Source organism: Rhinolophus ferrumequinum, chromosome 10 (genome assembly GCF_004115265.2).
Source record: "Rhinolophus ferrumequinum isolate MPI-CBG mRhiFer1 chromosome 10, mRhiFer1_v1.p, whole genome shotgun sequence".
Taxonomy (NCBI): domain Eukaryota; kingdom Metazoa; phylum Chordata; class Mammalia; order Chiroptera; family Rhinolophidae; genus Rhinolophus; species Rhinolophus ferrumequinum.
The window spans coordinates 23517508-23539038 of record NC_046293.1 but is presented as its reverse complement, the minus strand read 5'-3'; the positions used below and the strand labels follow the sequence as shown (position 1 = coordinate 23539038).

Below are 21531 nucleotides of genomic sequence, written 5' to 3'. Positions count from 1 at the left end.
GGGTGGGGATGGGGGATCAATCCATTTGCTAAAAATATCAGCAAGCTGGAAATAAAACACTTCCCTACTAGCAGTGCAGCAGTAGAATGGATATTTTATGGACAGTGGACTACTATACAGCAGTTAAAATGAACAGACTGCAGCGATGTGCAACACCATGAATGCATCTCAGGGTGCTAAACAAAAGAAGCTCGAGCCATGGAACACATACAATAGGATTCCGTGTAGTTAAATGTTACCTTTAAGGGGTGTATAGAAAAGACAAAGGGATAACAAGGAAGTGATTATCGTAAAGTCAAGGGAGTGGTGACCTGCAGCTGGTGGGAGGGATTTCTGATTAAGGAAAGAGCACAGGGTGGGGCAGGGTCTAGGGCACTGGCAGTATTCTAGCTCTTGACTTGGGTGGACACGGATACTCACTTCAGTTATTCTTTCAACTGCTCATGTTTTATGCACTACTCTGTGTACATACCATACAGTAAGAGAAACAAAAACGTTGATCGAGGAACATTCCCAGGCACCAATGAGGGCAGCTGCAAGTCCTCAGACCACACTGCTTAGCGAATGGCGTATCTCCCCTATGTTGTCCATATTTGGTCCTTTCCCTTTTCACACAAGGAAACCTTACAAGCTGACCCGCCCAATTCCAGGTTTTAGGCACATGCGTCCTTACAAGTGATCCTTATAAACATCAGACAAGAAGCCTCCATGTCATCTTCCAATCTTATGCAAATCCCATTGCCTAGGTGGGCAGGTTGAAATACTGGGCCCTAAAGGGCAGACCTTTCCAGTAAGGAGCCGAACTGAGGTGCCAAATCCTGGCCTGGCACTGTTGAACTAGATGCCTGTGAAGGTGGCCTCCCGCCAAGCCCTCCCCCGCCAGCAGCGCAGCTGAGCTCCGCCTCTCACACTCGTACCAGGGCTTGCTGGGGAGTGACTCAGGCTGCAGTGCAGTGGCCAGCTGGACGCATAAGGAGGGGGGCTCCAGGCCAACGCCCAGGCGCCAGGTTTCACTGGCCCATGTTCCATGGAGCCTATATCAGAGCCCTGCTCTTCAGGAAGCTTGGTTATCTGCCCTAGGAGCTGGGACAGCCCGTGTGTGGACAGGCCTCTTTCCTTCCTTCTTTGCTCCTCTCCTTTTCCCCATGACTTGGTAGTGGGTTTGGATGTTTTGGGTGGAGGGGAGGTGGCAACAGTGGAAAGGGTGACCCAAGACCTCAGCCTGCAGGAGAGTCAAACCCTTGCCTACACCCGCAGTGGTGTATGCTGCCCTGGCTGTGTTTCCACAGTGAGGGGCTGGAATTCCTGGCTTAGAGTTCCACTGCTTCAGTGTTCCCATCTGTAAAACAGGAATGCGGAGATGTGGCCCTGCCTTGCCTTGTAAGTATAGCGAAAAACAAAGAACGTTATATATTAGAAGTACTAGAAGTATTAGAAGTTATCGTGAGAATAACTTTATTAGCACCCCGGTCACCAGTATTGTGCTCCTTCCCCTTGGACAGTCACTCAACATCTTCCCAAACCTCTCACTCCCCATCCCAGGGAACGAAACACCAAACATCAGTAAGAATGGCACAATGCCACAGGCTCCATGGCTGGACAACGTGGAAAAGAAAAACTCATGGGTGGCAGGCTTGAAGGAGCAGAAATCTTAGAGTTAAAACAAAACATAGCTTTGGGTTCAAGCAAATGTGGCAGGTTTTCCTTCTCATTAACAAAAGACATGCAGGTGAGTGAGGGTCTTCTGGCCTAACCGAAAGATAGCTGACATGGCTCGTGAGACTCTTTCCCTTCTCCAGCCTGGACACTCTGTTTCAGACTGGGTTCTTTTGATCTAGGAGCACTGCTATTAGAGCAGGCGCATAGTGGGACGCAGCTGGGACATCCCCATGTACTGGGTATTAGACAAGCACATGCTAAGTACTAAGTGGGTCCTGACTCCATGGTGGGCAGGCTCTGCCTAGCTCCCCCGGGGTCTGGGAGAGTTAAAAGAAAGAAAGTGATGCTTTTCTGCTCTCCCCACCCCAGTACATGGCAACTGTGGGGAGAGAGTCCCAGAGAGCAGTTTCCAGGCTCTCGGCCTCACGAGGAAAGCTGCTGGCTCGGGTAGTAGATGGCCGTCAGCTGTGACTAGTGGGCCGTCAGCTGTAACCAGTTAGCCATTAGCCACTAGTATAACTGCCGTGGCTACGTTGGTGGGTTGGTTGTTGGTTGGTTGGCAGAGAAGTTGACAGCGGATTGTGGATTTTGTGGCTCCTGCTTCCTGTGTCTCCAACCCAGCCTCCAGCGAGACCATAGTGGTATGACTCCCCTATCTATGGCTCCGTGGGCGTTCCTTTTTGGCCTCACCATGTCCTGCATTCTTATATGGGGAGCGGGACCAGAGACCAGAGACCCTGCATGACACCCTGCATGACAGCGATTCACTCAGACCTCTGGAAAATGGAAGACTGAGGCTGCTGGCCTCCTTGTGGACATGAAAGCATCAACCCGAGAACCCTGCAGGCTAGCGCTTCCTATACACTTGCTAGTTCTAAGTTTTGGTTAGCACTTAGCCACAAACCTTTTCCTCTCACCCTGTCTCGGTGGTGCTGCTGCGGAGGGGACCTGGGACCTGAGAGCGGCAGTGTCCCTTATTGTCCCTTCTGCTCTAGGCTTGTGCTTATCAAAGAATTATCCTCAAGTCATCCTACTCTCCCTGTTGATAAAGTTACTCACCCACCCCCTCCTCTGCTAGGAAAATTCTTAAACAAGTCACCATGAAAAGAATGAAAACAATCCCATCCAAAAGAACTAAGCTACAGAAGACGATGGGAGGCTACATTGCGCACAGAAGCTTCGCATGGACAGGAGCGGAGTCTCGTGGGGACTGACGCCATGCTCGGACGACAGAGCTCCCCAATAAAACCTGCAACGGTAAAGCCTCTTCCATTTTATAATTTCAAGGATTCTGAGCCAATTTGTAGAAGTCCAGTCATTTATCTGGTCTACATGGACAGGGGGCAAGGACATTGCTCTGGAGAACTGGAACCAGGAGGGGAAAGACTTCAGGGCTTAGCCTGGCCAAGGACGAGGTCAGATACAGGAATTGGGGGTCCCACCTGTTTGGACCCCAACCTGAAACTCACATCATGCTGATTGGTTGTCAAAGCCAGAAACTTGGCTGAATTGAGAAAGGAAAAGCAGCTGGCTCTGGAGAAATGGAAAAAGCAGTAACAGATCTCAGTCTCATGCCTGAAACCTCACTATAGAGAGGCGTACGGAGGTCCGGGGCAGGGCTGGGAGCATTTGGTTCAGCAAAGCCTCAGAGGGATGAGCCCTTCTTTTTTGACTGGATTATTAATTGGCTTGAGGAGATGTTGTGTAAGCCATTAGCTGCCCCATTTTCTGTAATGCTATTGGAGAGATTGCTTCAGTTGGCTGGGCCATGATGGCTTGGGGGGGGGTCACAGGGCCGTGAAACACATGTGATTGGTGCCATCTGGTAATAGCTTCCACTGTCTGTACAGGCAGCAGTACCTAAGGAGTATTTCCCAGGAGAACTTACTTTTTGGGGTGCACAGATGGGCTCCCCAGCCCCATCTGGCTCTCGCCCCCAGCTACTTCAATACTAGGAGAAACCAAACAGGAAGGGACTAGCAAGAACCAAAGAGAGCTTTGACCTTTATAAAAGGGCGTACAGTCAATGATTAAGGGACTCCATAAAATAAGAAAATAGAGTCTGGGAGGCCAAGACGTTGATGGTTTCCTCCAACCTTAAGAACTGATATATGGCAGGGGTGTTGCCACGCAACTGTCATGGCTGCTGCCTCACTCTGGCCCATCAACGTAAGATCTGAGCAGGTTTGACGTGGATGCTCAGTTAGACAACTTCCTGCTCACAGAGCCCGCAAAAGAGGGCAGCGACCTGCCCAAGATCCCCAACTGGTCTGGTGGGGACAGAAGGGAAAGGTCCAGTGCCTCTGCCAGCCCCAGGCCCTGCCCACAGCCTGCCTGGTTACCTCTCTTTTCTAATTGCAACTAAAAGGAAACATTCTGGGAGCTTCCACTGTCTGTACAGGCAGCAGTACCTAAGGGGTTCAGAGAAAAGCTCCTTTGCCTTTGGGCCGGAAATGGTCTCATATATTTGACAGCATAAGGGGGAAAAGGATAGTTTTGTTCCCCCCATTGTTTTGTTGGAAATTTCTTCATTTTTCTCCCCAGAAGATGGGCCATGAGAAAAACATTGCGTGGACATTCAATTGAGGACATTCTACAAAATGCTTGACCAGAACCTCTCAAAATAGTCCAGGTCAGGAAAAACAAGGCTAAAATTCTCAAGTTTCAGACTGGGTTATTTCCGACAGTTCAAGAAACTGTCATAGACCAGAGGAGATGAAGGAGACATGAAAACTGTCATGTGGTGTCATGGATGGGATCCTGGAACAGAAAAGAGGACATGACCGGAAAAACCAGTGAAATCCAAATCAAGTCTGGTTTAGTTAATAGTAATGTCCCAATGTTGGTTTCTTAGTTGTGACAAATGTAACACAGGAATGTTAAGAGGTTAGCAACTGGGGAAACTGGTGGGTCTATCAGGGAATTCTATACTATCTTTGCAACTTTGCTGTAGATCTAAAACTATTCTAAAACTAAAAGTGTATATATCTACGTAAAGAAGATGGGGCCTCTCTTTCAAAGCTTCTTGTCTCCTTCAAGAACCTGCTCCATTAATCCACCCCTTCCTGTCTCTGTACTCTGTCTCTGCCACTGTTTCATCCTTTGCCAACACACATCGGCAGGTCTGTCTATCCTAAACAAACAAACACAAAAAACAGAAAACAAACCCTCTCTTCCTTCAACCTAACTCTAAAAGGCTGCAGGCAGCTTAGGTTGGTCACCAGCTTTTAAGACTTTGGATCTGTCTTACATGTTTTGATCTCCCAGCAGCATGATAGCTTGAACTCTGCCTCCTCCATAGGTGGAATCACTCCAAGTTTCCCAAATAAGTCTTGTGCATTCCCCCCTTCCCGGAATGCTATCATAGCTACCTCGGCCTGCTACTTCCCCGCCAGGATTTCCTTGCTCTCCTCCCATGCAAATGCAGTCCTGAGGGCTTCACATTTGTTCTTCTCACCAGCATCCTTGCACCCTCCCTTCTCCTCATGCATGTGCTTGTCTCATGTCTCACTAGAGTCTACACTCCTTGAGGGCAGGGCCCTGCCCCATCCACATATTGGACAAAACAGTCATCAGTATGTAATTATTCCACAAGTGAATGATTACTTCAATAAAAGAGTCTTTGAAACCCACCAGAGTTTCCTTTCCTGGTTCTCTCCCCTCAGACGAGCCTCCTTTCCCATCTGGCTTTTCATCCAGATCCATCTTCTAATAGCTCACAACAAAAGTGGCAAACTACCAAGAACAATTGCTTGCCCAGAGAAAATACTGAGAAAGCCCCACAAGGGTACGTGATGAATGTCACAATGAGATGTAGGGGCAAGTCCACACAAAGACTTTTGAAAATGAGAGTTTATAAAAAGTTCATGCACTGCTGTCCTCACCCACCAAAGGAGTCCAGTTAGACACTCTGATTTTTGGTGAGCACACAGGCCCTGTCACCTGGGGCTTATGCTAGCCTCAGGAGACATGAAAACCCAGCACTGCCCCAAGCTCAGGCTCACAGTTGAACAGTTTCCTGCTCATCGCCTCTCTCACCACTGAGAGCACAATGTACTAAAGGCACCCACGCAGAGCTCGGGATTTCAGTGAGTCATACCACAGTCTTGCTACAGGGACAGCTCAGAAATCACACACTGAAACACACCTGGAGTTAAAGGAAACCTCTCCATTCTAAAGGAGGATTGAAAACAAAATCAAAGACAAATGCCGCTTAGAAGCACCTCGGTTGCTCTGGACCCCACACCAAGTTTGCAGAACTGGTTCCAGTTAGAACCTGAGGAGCTATTTATGTACAGGCGGCCCTATTGATGGAAACACTTGGAGTAAGAAAACAGAAAACAACTGGCTGATGAGGTTACAGCGTGTGTGTGTCTGTGTGTGTGTGTGTGACTGTGTGTGACTGTGTGACTGTATCCCATCCCTCAGGTGGAAAGAACCATGTCTGTCTGTGGGACGAATCCCACTTTGAAGAAAATTCCTGTGATGGCAAACAAATGGGGTGGTCTTGATAAGGCTCCATCTCCTCCAGGTCCCTTCTTCTGTACTATGAACTGACTGGTCCTATTTTTTTTTTTAAAGGATAAAATACTCATTACGCTTTCTCTATCCCGCTGTCTCAGACAGCCCAGAAAGTGGAGGGCAGGTCATTCTCTACAGTGTTTTCTCTTTAAGGCCGACCTCAGCCTCGGTCCATCCGCCACTTTGGCAGGGGTTGGAGGGGGGCAGTGGTGACAGGACCGGGTTGGGGAAGGAAGGAATGGTTTCTTTCCTACGTCCCTTTGTCCTCCTGGAAAAGCAATGGCTATTTGATTACTTTGGTGAGCCTGTGGTCAAAGAGATGCTGCAAAATTTTTCAGTAAGGGGCAGGTGGCATAACAGAAAGAATGGTGAACGTGGAGCTGAGACCATGGCTCTGCCACCTGTAACTTGCACGCCTGTGCCACCCAGGGCCTAGTTTACAGAATCACCTGGGGGAACTCTAAACATGCACCCGCCTGGATTCTGTGGCACCTCTGTCGAGAAGGACAGGGCCAGTGGAAGGGCGTGGACGTGGGTCTAATTCTGGGGCTGCCATCTAGGAGCTGCATGACTCTAACCACTTTCTGTAGTTCTCATTTGTAAAACAGAAAAGTATGACACACATCATGCCTTTTATTTAGGTTGAAGGCGAGGATTAAATGAGATGATGCAAGTAAAACACTGAAAACCGTGACGTGCCTGCCAGATTCTGTAGGGAAAAATATGAAAGAGACAGTAATAGTGGCCCTTGAGAAAGACACGAGACGACAGTGGGGCAATTCATGGCACTTGGCAGACACCAGCGGTGTGTCCTCCTGTGCGCTGAGATAGTGGCTGCGCAGGAGCGAGGCAATTTAGGACACGGGGGTTCTGTTTTCTGGTTTCTGTGAGACTTAGTGTGAGTGTTGTGCGGTGGGGAAGGTGGATAAATTTACCTTCTTCACACCCACACCCTGCTGCCTCCTGGAGCTCCACTGGGGTCAGATGGGAACGGCCAAAGAAAAGTGGGGAAGGGAGGTTAAAAGGGGACTGTTGGCCAAGACTGGAGGCCTCTGTCCTGCCTTGGATCAAAGACTGCTTCCGTGGGCGAATTAAGTCTGTACAAAGGAGTTAGTAAAGGAGCAGATCACAGAGAGGGAGGGGATTTTACCTCTTTACTTCCTTCAGTAACATACGTATCAGCCCTGGATTAGTGTTTTTTAATGTACTTGACCTTGGAGAGCTCTCGGCATAGCTGCCCACGGCACCCAGGAAGTGAGCAGGAGACTGAATACCAAGGATGCAAGTTTACCCTAACCAGCCTTTTCTGGGCCCCCAAATACCAGCCACGCTTGAAGGAAGCCTTAGAAGTGGAGATAAGAGAATCTATGTTCACACAGGCTTCAACAGTTAAAAACAAGTCAGGCCACCCAGACCTGTGGGCTCCAGGCCTCACCCATCTCCATGGCAACCCTGGCTCACCACTGAATGCCAAGCCTCTGATGGGTTGATTCACTGTCAGGAGGCTGGGCCAGGCACTGCCAGCAAGAACAAACAGGCGCCCAAGCCTCAGTGCCTCTTCAAATCCTCTCGTGCTTCCTCCTCCCCCAATTCCAAATGAGGGCTGGAACTGTTGTCTTTGGAAGGGCGAAGCCACTTGGGTAGGCAGGAGCAGAGATCTCGGAGTCCTCCCCTACCCACCACACAATACGACAAAAACCAAACTCCACTCTGTTGAGCAGAAAAGACTGCCATGACTTGCTTTCCTTGAGGACCACCAGCTGATTCTGATGCTCACGCCGGTGCGAGAACCACTAGGCTTCATTTCAACACTGAACAATCGGGAAGACACGGAGAAGCTCTCGCTGGAGGTTCTGAACCCAGAGATTAGCTTTTTAAATGCCGGTGTGGAAGGGCCTGAAGCCATGGAGTAGGGGTGTGAGCTTTCTCTGGGTTCAAGGTTCCTGTGTGTGTCATGGGAAGCTCACAGGCTCAGCCCAAGAGGGAGCAGAATTTCACCATCCCACCTTACACTGTGATCTGAAGAGTGTGGGCTCAAAAGCCCTGTCTCGCATGGTAAAGCCATGGGGACTGGGTCTCGGGAACACCTTGAACTGCTGCTCGGTGACAGTTAAGGGGGAGGATGCAGGACAAGTGAGCAGGGAGGAAGCAAGTGAGACACTATTCGGACAACTCCACTTTGAACCCACTGAGCCTGGGAAGTCATAGTAAGTGGTTCAAGTTAGAACCTGTACGTGACTTCCGAATACACATTCACTACCCAAGGTCAGCCCCGCGAATGCCTCTCCCCAAGCGGCCAAAATGAATCCCGTAGCCTCTGAAGCAAGGCATTCTTGGTAAAAACTTCCCCCTGATTTCTGCAGCCTGCGTTCTCCCTAGGCCAGGCTGCCACTATGTATGAGAGTGGACTCTTCCTGAAACCACCCTAAATTCTAAAAAGGAAAAAAAAAAAAATGAAAGAATACATGGAAAGGCTGATGGTGAATGCCATAGGTTATCTAGCTTGAGACCTGGCAGGCTTTTCTGTCCATTAGCAACCCCTCTAGAGGCTCAGGAAAGGCAAGTAAATATAATCACAGTAACAGTTACTATCTGTGTGCGTCCCACATTATTGACATACTTTATCTCATGTAATCCTCTCATCTCCCTTGTTTCACAGATGAAAAAGGCTCTGAGAGGTTAAGCAACAACTTGCTCAAAAAGACCCAGACAGCAGGAGGCAGAGCTCACAGTGAACCAGATCCACAGACAACTCAGTTCCACTCTTCCCAGCTGTGCCGCCACCCCCCCCAGCAGGTGATGGGGCAGAATGGGAACCCCTGAGAACTTTTCTTGGGGGACAAGAGGGTAGTCTGCACATGTTGAATTTGGCAAAATGCGTTGACCTAAGCCTTAACCTGCCTGCTCAGGCCAGGCAATTCAGAGTCAGGGCATCAACCCCAGCTGAGGGAGAAAGGGAGGGGACTGGCCACTAACTACTCCTTTGGGGTTTTCTCTCCTCTCCCTCTGTTGCAGCCAGGAGAGGTGGTGGTCTCCAGCCTACTGTCATGGGGTCCCAGGGATAATGCAGCCTCTAAGGCCAGCTCTCCCTTCCTCTCTTTTTCCTCATGGTGTCCACATAGAAGCAATGGTGACTTTGGCTCTGCCCCCCTCTGGGAACTGCTTCAAGGTGTCAAGAAAGTTCTAGATAAGAGGAAATCATCCCATTTTGGGAAGCACAAGGAGTGAACTGAAGGAGAGATGCTGAGGCCACCCTTCTTGGTTTGGAGGTACAATAAATTTCTATTTCAATTCCTGTTAAATTCCCAGTTAGACTCCATGAGGGGAGCCCTCTGCCAACTGGGCAGCCTTTTGGGGACATTTTTAGCAAAAATGCAAAACTAATACCTCTTCTCACCCACCTTTCCAAGACTGGGGGAACCTCTGAAATGGGCATTTTGTAGACAGACAGAAAGACAGGTCCTTTAATATCTTCTGAAAGGGATGAAGCCTAGTGGTAAGGCAAAATTTTAGCTTTGAGGAATCCTGTACCATTGCAGCTTTACAGAACTGAAGCAACAAGTAATGGATGAATGTGAACGTTTAGGGCAAACTCAATCCCTGAAAAATTCTAAGGAGAGGTATTATAATAGTAATTCCACAACAGCTGCAGAAGCTGACGGCTGAGCTCTTGCTATGAGCCAGGCACCATGATAATAGCTTTACATGAAATATCCCATTATTCCTCCTAATGGTCCTAAGACTTTGATTGTATTATTACCTTCATTGTGCAGATAAAGAAAGTGAGGCTTAAGGCAAGTCACGAATTTGCTGCCTCCCCATCAAGGAATCTGCATTTCTAACAAGTCAGCTTCCCCCTTTCCCAACAATCACTGTGTGTGTGTGTGTGTGTGTGTGTGTGTGTAGTAGCAGAACCCCACCTGCTACAATGTGTTGCTCTTTTACACATCATAGTTGGGAGGTCAACAATGACAATAAAATCCAACCATCCTGGAGAAGCCAGGAGCCAAGTCCTGGGAAAGGCCAACTTCTGTGTTTTGTGGCCATTTAGTGCCCCAAACACTGAGATCATGGCACCTACCCCACCACCTATATAATTCGACATTAAAAAAAATAATAAAAATAAAAATTGTAAAATTAGCATAATTTCAAAAAAGTGCTTACTTTTCCCATGATTCCTTGAGCTTGCCTGCATTACCTGTATCCTAAGCACATTCTTGATCTACCCCTGACCCTGTAGCCTTCCTTTCTGGGGAATTCTAGTGCACTTAGGGGCCTCCTAGGGGAAGGGGTGATGATGGACCAATAGCTACAGCCTGTGGGTGCCATCGTCTAGCTAGGCCTGGCTCTTTTGGGCAATTGTGTTTGAATGTTCACGACTGGCCTCAGGCTAGTGTCGGGGCTAATGGGCACATTCTCTGAAGGAGCAAGTAAGAGATTTCCCAGGGAGCAGAGGATTAAGGGGAGATTAGAGTTCTATTGTAAGGTGGTGCCAACTCCTTCTGAACTTAAGACGGCTCATGGGACTGCCTGATAACCTTTGAGTAATTATGACCATCCATGTTTAAGATGAGGAAACAGGCTCAGAGAGGTGAAATAACTTGCCCAAGGTCACAGAGCAGGTCTGGAAAACTCAGCTGTCAACTCTCCTTCTATCACAGGTACAGCACGTGTCTGTCTCATCCCTGATGGAAGGGAGGAAGGGAGGTAGCTCGGTCTCCTTTCTGGGTGTGGCAGAGGATGAAGGGCCTTGTAAGCTTTTTCTCAGCACACCTTTATGGAAATTAGGTAGCAACCTGGTCTGGACAGGTTCAAGAGTCGAGAAATCCTCCTTTCCAAGGATAAAGTCAGCATCATTTAAAAACCAGAGCCTTTATTTTGCTTAAGAGACAAGTTTCAGCTAATATGATGTGCTGGTGTTAAGTAGTTTGGGGCGGAGGGATTGGGAGGGAGAGCCTTCTGCCCAAGGTTACCTCTTTCTAAACAAGAAATCTCATTTCAAGTTTCCATTGCCTGTTGCCAGACGTGTACCATACACTAGCCAGCCCATAAATCTGTTTTCTGCTGAAAGCAGGCATTCTGATCTTAACCAAAATTATCTGATGTGGGAGACTGTTTTGGGGAAGTTTTGCTTTAAATTCCAGAATACCACACATTTGTTTTCCATTGTGTATGCCTCATTAAGATGTCTAGTGATCTCTCTCCCTCTGTCTCTCATTCACTTATGCCCTTTACCCATGTGGACCAGCTAGCTCTCATTCCAACCGTGGAACTGGTTACCAATTGCTTGCATGGCCTGCGTAGTGGAAGATGCCTCTACTTCTTTAAACCTTTCAAGCAATGCCATATGTTGCGTGGCTCGGCAGTACTGGCAAGTCACTCCCAGCCCTGTTCAGCTAAATGGCCCTCCTGCTCCATCAAGGGACATTCTGAGCACACAGCCAAGCAAGGAGACAAAAATCAAGGTTCCCAAACTGCTGTGTCTCACCTATTACGTGTCCTATCTCTCTGCCACGATTCTGCCTTTATTTTAGGTCCCTTTATTATATAGCAAGCACTCCAGTATTGGCTGTCCCATACCCCACCCGAAGCACTGCACCTGTATCATTTAATTTTCACAGTAGACCCACTATGTATGTAATAGTAACTTCCACAGGTGAGAAAACTTGGGCACAGAAGTTAAGAAGCTTGTCTGAGAACACATGGCACATAAGTGGCTGACTTAGAATGTGAACCCCAGTCTGAGGGCAAAGCCCAAATTTTCTATCATTCTGCTAAACTGTATATTTGATCTGTTTTGTTAATTTCAGAGCCAGAGTTTTTCACTTTGTTCTTTCTCCCTTCCAGCCACATCTGATCTCATTTCATTCAAAAGTGGCATCTTCTATCCTTAAAGGTCCCACGAGAGCCCACTTGCAAGCACAGAGGGCTCTACCTTTTCACTGACAGGAAGGTACTTGCAACAGCCATCTCTGAGCCTGGCCTCTCTCTGGGGGAGCCACAGGTGAACAGAGGAGAGAGAGGGAGGAGGAGACAGAGAGCGAGCCTGCACTTTCTCTTGCTGGTCTCTGGTTCAAGGGCTTTGCTATGCCCTTGCTGCACTGGCCAGAAAGTCGGTGTGGACATAAGCACTGACGCACGCACGCACGCACGAGCGTGCGCGCACACGTTTATGTACTTTACCCATGTGGACCAGCTAGCTCTCATTCCAACAGTGAAGTAACGTGGCGCATTTTCTTCTCATTCTAGCTTCTCATCTTAGCATCAGGCCTGGCAAGTGCAGATACTGTTACTGCTGCCCATTGGCTACCATGTCCACAGATGAGGTCCTGGTCCATCAAGTGGCCACTGTCCTTGTATCCCCTATAGGAATGGCCCCAAGGTAGGGCCCTGAGCCTCTGCTCTTTCCACATAGCACTTTTTTCCCCCCACACAGCACTTCTTGCCAGCAAAAGGCAAAGCGAACGAGGGCATCACCCCAGACCTGTGTCACAGCCCTGGGCCCAGGATCCCGGGAGACACCTAAAAGTATAACGCCAGCTTCCCATCGTACTACGCGTCCCTCCTCAGCACTGGAAGGTAACCTAAGTCGTATTTGAAATGAGTTTTCTGGTCTCTGGGACACCGGAGGTTATCTGGTGATAGGAGTCAGGGCTATGATTTGACTGGAGTGGGGGAGGTACAGTATGGGTAGATTTTCCCCAGCTGGTAGAAAGGAAGCTTTGGGAAGTGTGAGTGTAACAGTAACACTGGAATCCACGGCCCCCATCACAGGAAGGGGCTCACGTTGCATTGGGGTGAGCAGGAGCAAGACTCTGAATGGGAAGGGCTTCCTGTCTCTGGAGTGCACACTCTGCTCTAGGAAAGCAGAGCCTCGCGGAGCAGGGCTGCTCGCCACCCATCAGAGAGGGTCACTGAAGTGAGGTGCGTGTGCAATGGCACATTGCAGCTGCTCACCTGGAAGGGAAGAGGCGATTTGGATTTGAACCTGAAAGTAGGTATGTCTTGGTCCATTTGGGCTGCTATAACAAAGTACCATAGACGAGGTAGCTTACAAACAACAAACGTATTTTTCACAGTTCTGGAGGCTGGGAAGTCCAGGATCAAGGTACCAGCAGATTTGGTGTTTGGTATCTGGTGAGGAGTTGCTTCCTATATCATAGAGGACTGTCTTCTTGCTATAATCTCACATGACGGAAAGGAAAAGGGTGCTTTCTAGGGCCTCGTCTTTTAAGGGCACTAATCCCATTCATGAGGACAGCCCTCAGGACCTAATCACCTCCCAAAGGCCCCACCTCCAAATACCATCACACTGGGATTTATGATTTAACATATGAAATTTGGGGAGACACACTCAGTCTATAGCACACTATCTTTTTTTCTAAAAAAACTTACTTATTTAAGTGTGTTTTTCCAGGACCCATCAACTCCAAATCAAGTAGTTGTTTCAATCTAGTTGTGGAAGGCGCAGCTCACAGTGGCCCATGTGGGGCTCGAACCGGCAACCTTATTGTTAAGAGCACTGCACTCTAATCAACTGAGCTAACTGGCCGCCCCATATAGCACACTATCTTTTAAAAGCACCAAACTTCCATTAACTTGAAAAGCAATGAGTTCACAAATAAATACATATGAGTTTGCTGATCTTTTCATTTAAAGCTTTAAATCAATTTTATCATTTTTCATTGCTATTGATTCAATCAATGTAGGTTAAAAGATAAATTAAAACTAAGATAAGATGTCATAGGAATCTTTTTCAGATTCTATAAAACCACCTAATTTACCGTATTTTTAAACCCCAGTTAAGGATGTTCCGTTGTGATCCATGTGTTGTGTTTTTGCATTTGGACACTGAATGCAGCTTAGACTGGGAAGATAAGTAAGGGGCTGCCTCCTGAGCAGTTTGGAGGTGGGGACTTGGTAGAAGTCACGGGCCATTGGCCTGTACGGGCCTGAGGTGTTTACTGGAACCTTGTCTGTGCATTGGGTACGTTTCGAAGGGTTACTTTCCTAATGGAGCCAGCAAGAGTGACCATTTCTGCTCTCCTGCACAATGCTCGGCAAGAGGATTGAAAAAGAAGGACCCCTAAAACCCAGGTTTCTGATTTTTCTCCAAGCTAATAGTCCTAAACCCTCTTTCTGGAATCAAATAAACCTGACCCCTCTCCAAATCAGCTGGTTTCATCCTCCCCTGCTACTTAACCAGGCTGCATGTCATCTCCTCAGGAGCCCAAATCCCCAAATGACCCCCTGGAGACATCTCTGCCTTTTCAAGTCCTCAGGGGCAAGGCCAGGGAGGATGAGCCAGGGCTCCCTGTCTCCATTTGATAGAAAAGAGGAGGGTAAGACAAAACTCCACTCTTCCTGAACAAAGACAGATCACCTATGCTATGGGAAAACCTAACCCAAAAAGCAAAACTTGGCTGGAAGCTCATAAAGTTGGATTCTTCATGTGGACTAGAAACACAAAATACTCATTAAATTAATCGAGAGTCAAAGCCACTCCCTGGGCAATGATTAAGCTCAGAGTCAGAGCTAGGATAGGTGGGGAGGCCAGCTCTTCAGTCTGGGCTGCCCTCCGCCCCCCAGGGGCACTTAGGACTCTCTAATGCCTTTCTCAAAGTCTTCCCATTTGGCCCCCACGCAAACATGGGATTCAAGACAGAGTGAGGAGTGCCTGGAAGCCCAAGGAGAAAAACCAGTATGTTGTGTTCATAATCTGAGTTCCACTGGCTTCCAGAAACCCTCCCCCCAAAATGAGGACACAACATATTTCAGCAGGCAGGTACCACTGATTTGATGGGATTCCCTAAAAAAGGATAAGATCTAGCAGTCTAAAACTAAAAAGCTGTCCAGAACTGAGTAGTTTTTTGGGGGAGGGGAGGGATTACCGGATGGATGTAATTATTATGAAATTATCTCATCTGGAGACAGGATGCTGCTTCCACAGCTGCCTGCCATCACTTGATGGAAAATGAAAATATCCCTGGACCTGTATTATTTTTTCCAAGCAATGAAACAGGCAAGTGATCTGCAGTCAGACTTGAAAACCATCAATTTAAAAAACGTGTTGTGAAGATAAGCCCTTTGGGATTCGGAGTTCCCTTAGCCACAGAGGATAACTCTGGGTAGTCGGAACATGGGTCCAATCAGCTCTTACCCAGGTTTTCAAAACCTGAAACAATGAAGTCATTGCTCTTGTGTGTTAAAGACCAGTTTTCCTTTTGTTGAAAAGACATGTGGCAGGTCTAAGTAAAGTCCTAGTGAGCCCAGCTTGGGGAGGGAGGAACACAGAATGTAAATATGCAGCTTCCTGAAACTTCTCTCCTCTCCTCAACCCAAGTCGATCTAGAACACACCGCCACCAAGGAGACAACAGGACCACAGAAGCCAAGGGAACTGTGACCTCAGGTTCCTTACCCTCACAGCCAGACACACCTGAGAAAGCTTTGTGTTCTTTAGAAGAAAAGGTGCTTTTGTAAGTCCAAAGTATGTTATTAGGTTCCAACCCATGCGACCAATTCCAAAAGCCACGCTGCCTTATAAAATGGAATTGAACAGGAAAACAAAGAGACAAATCAAACACAGGACACGCAGATCTGTGTGTAAGAGGGAAGATTCACATCAAGCAGAAAAGGAAGATGTGAGAAAGCTGATTTGTGAGGTCTGTGGCTACAGAAGAGTCAATTAACAAGAGTAAGTGCTCTGGCAAGAATGGCCCTCAATAGGGCTGCTCGTGAAAGCCGTTTCAAATTCGGTCTTAACTAGCAGCTGCTTCCTTTGAGTACAAAAGAGTAAGGTATGGAATGGTGTCCATGGGCCACTTTGAAAAGTAAGGGAAGCCGGGAGAGAGAGGGTGAGAGGGAGGGGGGAAGTGGAGGGAGCAGGAGATTGGGAGAGGGAGGAGTAATCCCTCCCTACCACCTCCCAAAAAGCAGGAGTCAGATTCTTTGTTGTTGACAACCATTGTGAAAAAGTGGGGAAAAGCCATCAAGATTCTGGGCAGGGGAGAGGCCCGATTTTCCTTAGCAGATGCAGACACCTGGCCTCACCTCACCTCTCCCAAAGCTGCCAGCCTCAGTACAAACACGGCCAGCTTTTCCCAGACCTCGGGCTCTGCGGGTGCCAAAACCAGGAAGCCATTTTACTCAACAGCCCCAGCAGTTTGCTCAGCCCAACACTGAAGGCAGTTTCTGAGAAGCAGCAGGTGGGTGCGAGGGGCTTCTGCCACTACCATCCTACTAGTCCACACCCTGCCCAGACCCCAATCCTGACGTCTAGGGTTTCTCTGCCAGGCAGTTTTATTTTCAGAAGTGGGTGGCCCCACAGTCAAATGTGTAGCCACACATGAAATGGAGTCAGCGTCCAATCCAGAGCTGGAAGAATGAGGCTGGCAGTGATGCAGGAAAAGAAGGGAGGGATGCGTGTGGATTGGGAGTATGCTCCTGGCTTACACTTCCGCACGCCTTAGGGAATTGCTCCTATGCTCCCCATCTCCTTTTCAACTGGTGAATAACCATAGCTATAGGAAGTTTGCTCTGCATCCAGTACTAGTCTCCTGTGCTAAGTGCATCACAGATATTCCCTCGTTTCACCTCCCTCCCCCATGTGGCAGGCACCAGCTCCATGTGGTGAGGGGTAAATCCCATACCCAGCTGGTGCTCTGACCACTAAGCTGTACTACCGTAATGGCTCAGGGCAATGAAAACAGAGAACCCCAAACAGACAGACCCCACCCAGGGGTAGCAGAGGGAACTGTAAAGTTAACAGGAAAGAGACGTAAGATCAGGCCCCAGAGGTAAAGTCAAGTGAAACCAAGGTATGAGGACAAGCCTTAGTACCCGCTGCACGTTCCGTTTCCTGACTTGATTTTGGGTTGTGTGGGAAAGTCCTACTGCTGTAGGCAGTGGGGTGGGGTGTTTTCACAGACCAAGCTTGAAGGGACCCTTGGAGACCATTTGCTCCAACCCATTGTTTTTACAGATGAGGAAACTGAGGTCTGGAGCACAAAAGCAACCTTGCCCAAGGCTTCAAAGTGTATCGGGGACAGAGCTGGATTAATACCCAGTGTCTAAATTCCAATCCACTCTGTCCATGTTTCCAAGAAGCCTCCATTAGGTCCAGGCGATACCATTTCTTGGGAAAGAGAAGACCCCTGCTATTCTGTCAGTGAGGGAGGGGAAGGGGTGAGAGGTAGTGAGCAGAGGGGGGGTCGGGGGTAGGAACTGGGACTTCTCAGTGCAGGCCTAGGACTTGGAGGGATGCGGGTATAGAATGGGATGACATGTTCCTGACCAGCCCTAGCCCGGCTTCCCTACTGTATAGCTTAGAGAGTCCATCACTCCGCATCAGTAAGATGTTTTCCCTCTCAACTTTTGTGGGGGATGGATAGGCAGGCAGGTCTGAAGGAAATACAGACACAACTGAAATAGAGCTGGGGAGTTAGGATTCTCGAGGCGTTGGGAGAACAGACTGATTGTTGGCTTGGCTGTGGGCATCAGAGGCCCTGCTTGGAGAGGGGAGGCAGTGCAGGCTTGGCTGTCACCGAGGGTCCTGCCGGGATGAGAGGGGGCCAGGAAGCACACCCCCACACTCACCCTGCCCCACTGAGGTAGGCTTCTTCTGTCTGGATCCCTGCTAGACCGCCCTCTCCACATCCTGTGTTCAGGAGGTGCTGGTGGCCCCTGGCCTCACAACTCCTGCTTTTCAAGGCCCACATCAGGTCCCCAATTCCAAGTTTATAAAATTTTGGTCTCAAGAGAGAAAAGGAAGTACTGACACCATAATACAAGCAGTTCCCTTAGATAGTAGCTTCCCTTAAAAGATTTTTGAGAGCTTGTTCCCACCCAGCTGGGTATGGCAGTATGTTGTGATTTGCATAACACAAAGTGCACTGGATTTGAAGCCAACCAGATCTGCTTTCAAACTGACTTCTGATGCTATCCTGCCACATGACCCTGGCTAAGTCACTTAACTTCTCTGGGGACTAGTTTCCTGATCATCAGTAAAATGGGGATAATGCTTCCCGCTTTGGCTATATCACGGGAGCTTGGGATTTTGCAGACTATAAAACGCTACATGAGTGGATCACAGTATTCCTTTATTCCATCATCTCCTGGGGGATGAGGGCTTCATCTCTATAGGGACCTTGACACAGGACTACTGAACAATAATTCAGGAAAACGTAGCTATTGCTTACCCCCCACACAAGCCCATTACCAGGTCCCCTGGATGGTTTTGTGATGGACAAGACTAGAATAAGGAACCTGGAGGTGTAGTACTGGCTCCGTCTCTGTGATCCTGGGCAAATCACCCCCTCTTTGGTTCTCTGCCTTCTCACTGTGAATAATCTCTAGTCATTCCTAGCTCTAAACCCAACATTCCCAGAGTGAGTCATTTCTGTTTCAGGCCACATACCTGAACAACAGCACTCAGTCCAGGCAGGAGCAGCTCTGAATATGGATGGGGTGGCAGGATGGAGACAGTAAGAGGCTGAGCAGATGCCGCAGTGTCCCTGGGAGCCTTCCATCAGGCCCTACTTGTGCCACTGGGAAGATGGGGGTATGGAGGCACACTGGTAATCTGTGGTTCACTCTCGCCCCAAACCCTGATGCAGCCTAGGAGGAGAGCTGAGGACTAACCAACAGACTGGCAGGGGAGAGACTGTGCTAGGGAGGGGAGGAAAACTCCCCAAAGGAGAAGAGTGGGGTGGGTTGGGGCGGGCTGCCTTCGACATTCTTTTCTGGTGCTGGGGTTGATGAGAAGAGGAAGCCGAGCCTGGCAGTTATAGGGGCTGGGTGCTGGGAATAGGGGATGGGAGGGGGTGAAGGGTGCCCACCACAGGAGGGTCTCCCCAAAGCAGGCCAAGGGTTGGGCAGGGGCACACCTGTGTGCCAGCCACACTAGCACGTGTTGGGTGTGGTGACTCTTGCAAGGGCAGCTCAGTATCTTACCCTGTCAGCTCTGGAGAAAGGATTAAATTTCAGGAGATTTGCCCCGAGGATTGTGGGGATCCCAGGGACCAGCTCCAAGGGAATCAGTACATTTTTTTTATAAGCCTCCGGTGGCATGCCCGTTTTTACAGCCGTCTCTCTTGCGTGGCACAGGGGCTACCTTTCCAAACTCCTTCCTGACTGCAGAAAGGCAAAGACCGTTCATCTATGTGCAGCGGATGTAGCCCTCAAAACCAGAACACGAAGGTTCCCTATTCCTTGCTTCCGTCTCTGGGTGGTCCCTTAATCCTCCAAGGGAAGGTGTGGAGGAGACACTCCCCTTTTCTGCTGCCTCCCTCAGGGTTCCTATTGCAGAAAGGCTGAGTGCGGCCAGCAGCGGGAGTCCTGGAGGACGGCCAGGTGTCCTCTCCAGGTGAACGCGCGCTTTCGTGGCCACGCCTTGCCACTCGGGGGAGGTGGGGGCGGAAGGGGACGAAGCCAGAGGGCTCTGGGGCCCGCACCTAATCTCTCCCGGAACTGGAGAAATCCCACTAAAAGTGCGCACTTGCATCTGCCCCTCCTCTCCCCAACTCTCCCAGCGTTCTCCCCAGTTCAGATACTTATCGCCCTTGAAAAAAAAATCAAGACAAGCTAGTCTTTCAGGTAGTTTCGAGGGAGCTCGGACATTCTCGTGGCGGCTCAGAATCAGAGTTTGAGAGAATTGAGGGGGCTGAAGGTTCCTCCTTGAGGGTGGAGGGGGGTGGTCCCGCCTCTCACTTAGGGACCGGGACCGGCCATCCGCACTCCTTCCTCTCCAGTGTAAAAGTGCCAACAGCTCCTGGCGGAGCTCTCCCTGAGCCACTAAAGTCCTTTAGGGCGCCCGCACCCTCCCCTCATCGCGGCCCTGCCACTTGTGAGACCTCACCTCGGTCACGAACTGCACTCTCCGCTACCGTCCTGGGCCAGGGCCTCGAGTTCCCGGGAGGGGTGCTCCGTTTCTCCCTAGCGGCTCCACTCCCTCCCTCACCGTACTCGCAGGGGCACACACAGCCCGGCCCACACCCTTAGCGAAGGAGCGGCCTGGAGCGGGTCTCTACGCCCCAGCTCGCTGGGGACCCCGTGTCTTCCTGCCTGCCCGGCTTCGGAGAGCCCCCTACAAACACAGCCGCCCCGCCCGTCTCCGGACCCGGCGGCGCTGCCAGCTGGCGCCCGCCGTGCCCTTTCTCCTCGGCCCGGAGTCTACCCGGCGGGCGGTTTTAGTTACCCGTACCCGCGACCGCGGACAGGGTCCCTGGGGCGGACAGGTGGCCCCGGAGAGAAGCACGCGCGGTTGTCGCGCTCACTCACCCAGAAGATGAAGTTAAAGCCGAAGAGCAGGTATTTGATGCACTTAGTGCCTCCTTTGACCGGCATGGTGCGGGCTGGATTGGCCTGAACTGCACTGGTGTGGGACCGGGGCGCGCGGCGGGGACGGGCAGGACCAGGTTGGGACCGACGTGCGGGTGGCTGCCGCTTGGCCTCCGGGCTGCACTTTTAAAAAAGTGCCACTCGGTACGGAGCCCTGTAGGCTGCAGTGCGCATGTGCCGAGGACCCCGCCCCGGCCCCGCCCCCGGCCCCACCTGCCCCGGCCCCCGCCCGCCGCCCGCCCCCGCCCAGGTTCCCGAGATTCCAGCCCCTGCAGACCCCCATCCGCGCCCTTCCCTCTTTCTCCCATAGTTTCGGGCTCCGTCCGCTCCCCACCGACTTGGCGGTCCCTTTCTTACGCCATCCACCCCCTTTCCTCCCAACCGTCTAGGGGTCTTTCCAGACTGCCACCCCCTGCTGCTTTAACCTGGGCGTTTTGTGGCAGCCTCGCCGTTCTGGTTCTCGCCTGGTCGAGTCCGGGCTTCCTGCCCGAGGCCTCCACTTTGAGAGACCTTCTCCGGGTCAGGTCGTCGGGATATAATCCCCTTACTCAAGGCTGGCTGCCCGCACAATGAGGGCACTTCGTGTTTTGGCTTCGATTTGAAGGGAAGCTGCCTGGCTTTATTTCTTCCTGGGGCGGCTCCGTGCAAACCTTCACTCTTTGAGCACGGTTGTATTTGGCACCTCATGTGGAGTAGCAGGAATTAGAAGCTTGCAGTCCAGGTGGGAAGATAGGTCGGCGGCTTACCGAAATAATTCTAAATGCCCGTCACCAAATAGTAATATGTCTGAGGGTTGGGCAATCCGGGAGCGTTTCCTAGACTTGTGGTTTAGATGCCCCGAGAGGGGAAGATAGTTTGTTGCCCAGCTTCCCTCTTGCCTCTACTGCACACCACCCACCCTCTTGCCTTTTGGACTTCGTCCACTACTCCCTCTTTAATGCTCTGGATACCAAGTTCTGTTCATGTTTTTCATCTGCTCAAAGGTCTCTGTAGCTCCCCACATTCAATGACC

General features: G+C 50.0%; 1 protein-coding gene across 1 annotated transcript in view; it reads right to left on the bottom strand.

Moving 5' to 3' along the window:
* The window catches only part of CD9 (CD9 molecule), a 32708-nt gene extending 11614 nt beyond the window's left edge, over nucleotides 1–21094 (bottom strand). The window contains exons 1-2 of the mRNA XM_033118441.1: nucleotides 20945–21094; nucleotides 20460–20637 (exon numbers count right to left, since the gene is read on the bottom strand). Of these exons, the coding sequence (XP_032974332.1) occupies nucleotides 20460–20525 (66 nt within the window). The 5' untranslated portion in view covers nucleotides 20526–20637; nucleotides 20945–21094. The remainder of the gene's footprint in view (nucleotides 1–20459; nucleotides 20638–20944) is intronic.
* Nucleotides 21095–21531: the final 437 nt, after the last annotated feature.